The 8584-nt window shown below is 36.7% G+C and overlaps 1 protein-coding gene across 2 annotated transcripts; it reads right to left on the reverse strand.

The window, feature by feature from the left end:
- Nucleotides 1–536: 536 nt before the first annotated feature.
- LOC109037385 (tRNA methyltransferase 10 homolog A) lies at nt 537–6370 on the reverse strand. Of its 2 annotated transcripts, none has more exons than XM_019052012.2 (7): nt 6235–6370; nt 5961–6144; nt 5016–5172; nt 4155–4298; nt 3171–3326; nt 2255–2360; nt 537–1139 (listed from the first exon to the last, which is right to left on the reverse strand). In XM_019052012.2, the coding sequence occupies exons 2-7, from the start codon at nt 6098–6100 to the stop codon at nt 910–912; spliced, it is 933 nt and encodes a 310-aa protein (XP_018907557.2). In that variant the 5' UTR covers nt 6101–6144; nt 6235–6370; the 3' UTR covers nt 537–909. The 2 variants fall into 2 exon arrangements, with proteins under 2 accessions (XP_018907557.2, XP_018907558.2); XM_019052013.2 differs by having other exon boundaries at nt 5961–6166; nt 6235–6357.
- Between the last annotated feature and the right edge of the window lie 2214 nt (nt 6371–8584).

Here is an 8584-nt window from a genome sequence, read left to right on the forward strand (position 1 = left end):
GAGTACATAGAGTCGTAATATAAGTGGGAGAGCTGGCGCCACTTCTAAGCAATTTCCAGGACCCAAATTCCAAGATTCCTGTGCGGCGCCAGGTCCCTTTTTCGATACATAATCGATTGTTTGCGATGCACAGGGACCCGGCCATATTCCACACCGCCATTTTGGATCAAATATGTATCGAAAAAATGACCCGCATACCGGGCTCGGAACTTGTCTAGTAGAACATGGCGCCAGCTCTCCCACTTACATTACAACTCTATGTACTCTACGCAAAATCCAAAGGTGCATTAGAAGTTAGAAATCTGAAGAAAATTTTACTCCTGTTTTAGGCACATTGAAAGTCAGTTTACATGCATACAAAAATGCACTTACATTGCAAATTAAAAAGCAGTAGCTGTTTTTTTAAACGTTATTTTTAGAAGGATTTACATTAACCAAATGCAGAGGCCTGGTACCTCTGCAGTGCGGTAACTGTGAGGAAGTAATGCGCTCTTTCACGAGGTGCAGGAAAGACAACATCCGACAAAAATCTACATGCTCTTATACAATCTTTACAAACAAAATTGTTTATTTAGTAAAAACTGGGATGGATTGATGTTTGATTCAATCGCTTAATTTTGCGGGTGAAAAGACAAGATTCAACTTTTATATTAGTGCAGAGGGCTAGGAAAAAAATGTGTGACACAATTTTGATTTTTGAAAATGTCTGTTTTCAAAAAGTGTCAGCACACTCCTTTTCACAAAATTCCTGGATGGTGCCGCTTAATCTGAATCTTAAAGCAGATGTATTCACTTCAGTGGAAATTTACATACGGTAAAATTGACCCATAGGATCAAAATAACTCTGAAAATAACCGTTCTTCAGATAATTTTGAGAGCCAAATTAAAACGAATGTAGAGAAAATAATTTTATCGATTATCTTCGTCTGTGTTTGTTTTAGAGGAAGGGAGATTGTCTAATTCATCTGGTGGCATGTCACTGGTGTTGTCTGTGGTGTTGTTTTCGACCACTTCCATCCCAATGTCTTTGGCTTTAGGTTCAGTTTTAGTAGCTCCTACTTGCTTTCGACTTGGAATAATTTGAACAAACGCATCTTTCCACGAGGATCCATTGCAGACCGCTACCAAAATTTGGAAAACTGAAAAAAAATGATACTGAATTACTTCACTAATTTTAATTAAACAATTCTGAAAACCTTTAACTCCTTTAATTATGGAGACAAGCCACATATATTCAGGTGCCATGAAACTGCCGCTGAGAATTCTCAAACTTGGAACATTTTTTAATTTAAAGAGGGATGATTTAAAAAAGTGACATTTGTATTGAAAAATGAAGCTCTTAAAATGTGAGGGTTATACGACTTCTCCAAATCTGGCCTTTTCTTTAAACCTCATGATGAATTGAAAAGGACACTGTACGAAAAAATGGTAAATGCTGCTTAAAAGATTCCCATTAGGCAATAAAGTTGAATTAGATTGATTTGAGGGTTAAAAAATGGCCAACAATTGGCCTACGAATTTTTTGAGCAAATAGGCCAAAAATGCCAGCAGGCCGATTATTGAAAGTTTAAAGCAGCCTAATAAGACATCGAATTGCGATGTACTGCATGGTTAAGATAGGGCTATGTCTTATCGTGTCAGGCTGACATAGTTTCAATAATTGGGCCCCTGGCCTGGTGGAGGAAATAGGATTTGATTGTTCATGATTAGACTTTGGCACTTGTAAGGAAAATCCTCGCCACTACTTAAGAACAAGCACACACTCAACTTCCCTACTTATTCCAATCCCTTTCAGCTTGACCTTCTACGGCATAATGTTACTAATTTAGGGAAGGGACACTGCTCTAATAAGATGCCTGCCAAAACCGCCGTGGTGTGCAATTTGATTCATGTAAACCCTGGTTTTTCTTGTTAGCAGGAAATTTTTTGTAACCAGTGCTAAATTAAAAAATTAGTATCTTACTTAGGAGTTGATCTCGGTAATTTTCATTTAACTTGCACTCTACTTGAATTTTTGAACTCTCAATGATTCAGTCATGCTTTATTCTATCTATCCCCCAAACAGTTAGGTGATGTTGCTCTTGACAGCTCAGATATCAGTATTAGATTCATAGGAGCCACCATAATTGGTCCCAACCTAGGTCATTTTAGTCTAATTGATGACTCATTAGACCACATAAATGCAGCTAAAATCTTGGTGAAATAAAAAATCCCTTTTATTTAAAGTAAATTAAAAGATTCTGCTCCTCCTTACCATGATTAACAGTCAAGACTTTCCGGGTTTTTAGTTTAAGAAAAGAGTCAATGGGAAGTCTTCCATGAGAGATACCTTGATCCATAGCTTTTTTAAGACACAGCCCCTGAAATTAAAAGATTCCTGAAATTAGAGAGGGCATCCTGTGTGTCTCAGTGAACTGACATTGACAATCATTGCATACCTAACAACACAAAAATCTAAAAACAAAGCCGCAGGCAAATAAATTATCAAGAAAATAAAGAAAATAGTGCACCATAGTACACCACAGAAAATTCAAGACTTGGCTTTGCTTAAAGAATAATGAGGGAGATAAACTTAGGTCGGTACATAGATGCAGACCGATGAAATCCCTTTTTCCTTTGCAGTGGCAGAAATGTTGGACCCGCAATAAGAGGGGGCAGAAGGCTCTAAGGGGTCCAGATGTCTGCTGAAATTTTAACAAATTTGTTTTAAAAATCTCTTAATCACATCTGGGAGGTATTGAGGGGGGCTTAGAAATACAGTCTGCGGGTGGGCTCCCAATTAATGAGTTATGCCAGAGTGTGGATCATCTTTTTATACCTCAAATTACTCTTGAATATTTTTTTTTTCTCTTTGAATGAAGCTTATTCCCTTTTCTGCTCTTAATTCTGACTGCTAATATTATTCCTTGCTGCTTAACGCGGGTCGATGCTTTTCCAGTTTAGTTTTTGTTCAACCTTAGTTCTAGGTATAGTTAAATTTTTGTATAGTTACTTCAACTGGGTCTACTCATCTGCAATACTTGTGAGATGAATGAACACCTCATCCTCTACCGAATCAGGGACACACTTGTAAATTGATAATGAGCTGGGCCCAGTTTTGTCTTTTTCTCTTTAAAATGAATGGATCAAACAATTACAATATTCTACACATATATGCCTTGCTTACTTACCTTATGAGAGTTATGGTCCACCAGACCACCGATTATATAAATTTTCTCCTCATTTAATTCCTCGATTACATTGTCGGAGTCACTTGATAAATAGACTAAATCCTCTTTCTTCGTGGTGGCAAAGACCTTGTCGTAAGGATCTGACTCAAAATGAACCTAGCACAAGACACCAGTGAATCAATGAATTAAAGAACGAAGATACAAAACACTATTATTAAGTCCAGAGATGCGTAAAATAATTTAAAGATCTCGACACAAAATGCCAACATCACAGTATGATGGGGCTGGCCTTTAATTTAGGAAATATTTATTTTAGCCTCTATTTGTTATACAAATTATTTTAATTAAAAAAAATTACTCGAGAAAAATCCGTTACTTTGTTGAAAAGAGAGTCAAGGGTAGATAAAAAGAAAAGAATTCAAGTTTTAGAAATGAGAGTCCCAAATGCAGTGAGGAGGCAATACTAACAATAGATGCTGGCTTCTAAAGTTGCCAATGGTACCAAAAATTTGAGACAGTAAGTGCTCTAAAAAATGCAAGAGATTTACTTAGAAAGGGCACAAAAAAAGTGGAAAGGCTCAAGACGTATTGTATTCCTCATCTTTCAATCTTTACATGCCGAAGGTGAGACCAGTCTAATCAGGCCACAGGGGATGCACGGAACCCAAAGTGGCAAAATTACACAAAAAAGGGGCAGTTTTCGAAAGTGATCACCTTTCTTGTTTTGCTGGACAAGTTACCAGGCCATCTTGTCAAAATCTGCTGACTGCTTGATTGATCATTTTTTAGTGCAAAAACTTCTCCTCTTAACCCAGTGCATCAAACTTTGATTATTTATGCAACGAGGATCGTTGCAAAAACATTGTCACAGTTTTATTGACCAAAATAACATTTTTAAAACGTCTCTGCAGTCAGCAAGGCAAGCCTTTGTCATGTAGGATGAATTACATTCAAATCAGGTACAAGAAAATGATAAATACTCACATCCCAGTTCCCAAAACCTTCATTTTTTTCCATTTCTTTTTTTATTTTGCCATTGAAATCACAAACGTAAAACTGGACAGGGTTTGCTGCTCGCCGATTGACACAATAGCAGAAGTTTAACTGCTTGGTGCATTTACCTAAATCCTGGAAAATTGACATTTTCATAAAAAAAATGTAAATAACAGGAGTAAAACTGGAAATGTACAAAATTGGTAAGAAAGAATTAGAACTAAAATATTTTGAGTTCCATAATTAGGAAAAATTTTTACCTTCCAAATAAGAAAACAACCAAGAGGCGATAGATATTTATATTCTGAGCAGGTATCAAGAAAATGAACGATCTCTCTAGATTGCTTTGGTAGAAAAATGCTTGGTTTGTGGTTCTCCTTCAGTGCTAAACTCAATAATGAGTGCTTGGTGGGTTGTTCATTTTGAAGATTTATCTAGGTGTCTAAATGATACTTATGACTCTGGCTATCCATCTAACCAAAATTTTCCTATTTCTGTGAACGCTTTGCCACCTGTGCATTCAGTCTGATACAGACAAAGAAACTGCCAAAATACATATTGCTTTGGCTGTGTTTCAAAATCTCCAGTCTCACTTTTTTTTATCAAAGAAGAACAAACAAAGTCTGTCCCTTAAAACTTTCAAAGAACATTTTTCGTACATCGAGGAAAAATAACGATTTTCAAGATAGTACATTTAATGTTTTTATGTAGAAAATGAATTATGACATGAAGTTTGCAGCATCAAAAACCAAGATATGCATTTTTGTAGTTCCACTGTCAACAGCGTGAAAAAGTACACTGTAGTTTGAAGGATGATATTTCAACATTCTTGAAATTCATGTAAAAACTTACCTTACAGCTCATAAGATCATCAAAAGAGCAATCAACAACGATCCTTGTTTTACAACTACTATTTGCCATTTTCTGAGACTTAAGAAATTTACGGTTTGGCTTATCATTGTCCTTATTTAGCTTCCGTTTTAGCTTTTGAATTTCTCGTTCTTTTTTTCTGTGAAACAAAAAACAAAAGAGAAAAATTACAACGACTTACATACAAAAAATACAAATGAGGAGCACAAAATTGCTTGAGATGTCCAAGCTCTAAATACTTAAAATGAAACTCAATGATGAGATGATAAATGAGACATCCTAAAGATTATGAGAACTAAGTACGGAGAAATTCTGCTGCCCTGATACCCATTCCAACAATTCCTCTTGGAGGAAAACGATATAGGTACCTGGGGCAAGAAAAATGAAAGGAGTTGGTGCTTAAAACAGCTCTTCGACGGTGTAAGTCAGCAATCACATAACTCGGTTTGCAACGTTGCAGATGTCCTGTCATACTTTATTTTTTAAACAGTAAGATACCCAATGGCAATTCTTTGAAACTGCCGTGATTTTTCTTTCCTGTGCAAAGAAAATTCTGCAAAAACTTCAAGGAATGATGTCAATTTGCTCTCCTTTAAAAAAATAACATAGAGGCAAAGATTTTCAGACATCGCTAACTAGACATGTGATTGCGGACTTACGCCGTTGTCTTGCTTCTTTCATCCTCGTGCAAGCCAAGATTGTCAAAGTATGAGCGACATTCGGATGCAGTTTGGACAATTTGTTCTTACATGTTGAAGATAATAAACTTACACAAGCCTATCCCCACATCAATTTTATATTGTTCTTGGAAACTAGTGCATCTACTCAGGCCAGCTTTTCTTGTGGAACAAAGATGAAATGATTGATGGGAGAAAAACAATGTCCGCTTAACTTTGAATTAAGTGAAGACAGGTTAAGCTTTTGTACCTTTTAACCGCTCGATTTTCCAGAAATTTTTTGTGTTTCTCTAACTTCTTCCTTTGACGTTTAGAAAGGGAGGATATGTCAGTGGTTTCAACAATACCGTCACTGGAATTATTGGTTTCCGTTGAGTTAAGACTCTCCATTCTAGCAATGACAGAACAGCAAGTGTCAAAGACAGGAACTCAGTCTGAAACGGGAAAAAAGATTAACTTTAAAGAACGGTAAAGAGGCGGAGGTAACTCTTAGAACTAATGATTACAATAAATCAAGTACTTACTGATGAAATATTAAGACAAATTATTGCAGTTTTATGCACTGATCTGCATGAACGGAAGAGTTGTGATATCTGTTATCATTTTACAGGGTTCCCGGATCGTGCTGAAATGTTTACATTCGAGTTTACTAGTTTCGCCGCTAGAGTGAAGCGCTAGATTGGAAATTTTTGGCGGCGATTTAAAATCCCCCGCGTAAATTCAAATTTGCGCGTGTGACATTTTGGAGCGCTTCACGTTCATTACTTGAAAATTTCTATTTTTTCCGCCTTTGGGGTGTTAGATCATAACAAAACCATGGTGTAAACCATCATTGGAGGTTTTAGAACATTTTTTTTTTATTGTTTAGACCTCAGTAAGGCAATGGATTCATCTTTTTGAAAAAGGAAATGGAAAATCTGAACCTTACTTGATGTGGGCTAATAACCCAAAATGAGAGAAAAAAGTAAAATTTAGTCCAATGTCTATATCAAATTTTAGAATTTGGACTGGGATTGTTTTGGTGAGATGGTCGTTTTTATTCTCGACTATAGCTGGTAAGTGGATGATTGGCACTGAATATGAATGAACGTAATCATTTCACGCGTTCACAGGGAATGGACCATAGAAGTTAAGCGTAGATAATTTGCGAATATATGGATTGATAAATAGTGCAACACAGTGAGTCCCGTAGAATTTTTTTTTTTTTTATATATCGAAGGAAATTTGGCAACTCTCGAATGTTCATACGGCGTTCTTCCTTAGCACGGCAGTTTAGGAATGAAATATTTTTTACTCTCATTTTGCAGGTAAGCATTGTCTCTGATCCTCAGAAAACATGTTCACCACCTGAAGTGGTCACGTGGGAATGATCGCTGAGTAGCAACGATTCTTCTTACAACTGTATTTTCCCTCCCCCCGCCATGTGAAAAACCTAATGTAAGGTATTGCTTTTTCCTTGCAGAAAATTTAATGTTCTGATTCACTATTATTTATATTCATTTTTTTAATTATAAATTTTTTTCCTAAATAAGTGATCATTTGCTTTCAAATTCCACGCATGCAAACTGACGTAAATCAACGTTTCATATTTGGTGTAGAAAATTTTAAGCATTGTAATGATAAGAATGAGCTGCAAGTAAGTAGAGAATCTATACTATAAGCTCCGAGACCTCCTAATTTTGCGTAACTGGTAACGCTTAGTTCCAGCGTTCTACCGGCCCAATTTTCATGATTTTTGCGGCTATCGACGGGCAATTGTCTCTAGATAAGCCAACTCTTAAGTAGTATGATAATTTTTCCTTTTCTATTTTTATTTTTTAATTAACGAGTGTGTATGTTAGATAAAAAATTTCAGGACATTTCCGTCAAATCACAAAGAAAATTTACAGAAACTTTTTTTAAGAAAATTTGTTATTGCACCTCAGTAAATGAATAAATTTTAAATGAGCCTCAGCAATGTCTATGATGCAATTGAGCCCATTTGACTCTCATCCCTTCAACAATCACCGAGTCATAATATAGTGATTGTTATCTTTAAAACGTTTTGTGAGGTGGTGCGATTATCTATTAAATCTAAGGACTCCAAGTCGGGTCGTATTATGCAAAAGTTTATGCCTAAATGGGGAATAATTATTTCAAGTACCCGAGTAGCGTAGCTAGACATTTGTTGAGAGAAGTGAAAAAGTCTACTTCTCTTAGACATCCCCCTCATCTTTATTACATCTCAAAAATAGGTCCGTCCGTAAAAATGAGCGAAAAAATAAAAAGTGGCCGAACGAAGAGAGAGAAAGGCAGAGGTTGACACGCTTCATCTCCTCCCTTTCGTGCACATCATTGGCTGCCGTATTTAGATCGACCCACTTTCATGAGCCTTGATATCACCAGATTGAAGGACACGCATCTGCAGGATGAACGGAGTTTAAGCAGATCCCCAGCAACGGCGCCAAATGAACTCGCAACAGTTTCGGAAATCACCTAAGTCCAACGTCTTAGCCTCTGTGTTACGTTGTTTCAATATGTGTGATGGAGTCCGGGAAGACGAGCCTTAAGGTGGCGACAAATCGTTCTGCGGACTTTCGATTACACCTCTGGACAAATCAAGTATCATTTGAGGGGCTTGGAGGACAAGGCGCATAAGTGCAGCTTTCGCTATTTCGTGATATACGTGTTTGAAGTTTCGAAATTGCATGGATGCTAATGGCGGAAAGAAAGCTCAAACTTACATTTTGATGCTTAAAAATTCTAATCTGGGAGCGAATTTTTCACGGAGTCTGCATTAGGACTAGCTTTACTTGAAATAATTAATACCTCGATTTTTTCAAAAACTGCACTTATATACGCCTTGTCCTCCAAGCCCCTCATTTTGAGAGAGGG

This window comes from Bemisia tabaci, chromosome 5 (assembly GCF_918797505.1).
Source record: "Bemisia tabaci chromosome 5, PGI_BMITA_v3".
NCBI lineage: Eukaryota > Metazoa > Arthropoda > Insecta > Hemiptera > Aleyrodidae > Bemisia > Bemisia tabaci.

Excerpts from the sequence above, each read along its gene's own strand:
- LOC109037385 (XM_019052012.2), bottom strand. The coding sequence starts at position 6,100 with ATGGAGAGTCTTAACTCAACGGAAACCAATAATTCCAGTGACGGTATT. Across the intron at positions 3,327-4,154 it reads AAGGTTTTGGGAACTGGGAT|GTTCATTTTGAGTCAGATCC; the intron begins GTGAGTATTTAT and ends GTCTTGTGCTAG. Across the intron at positions 2,361-3,170 it reads TGGACCATAACTCTCATAAG|GGGCTGTGTCTTAAAAAAGC; the intron begins GTAAGTAAGCAA and ends TTTTAATTTCAG.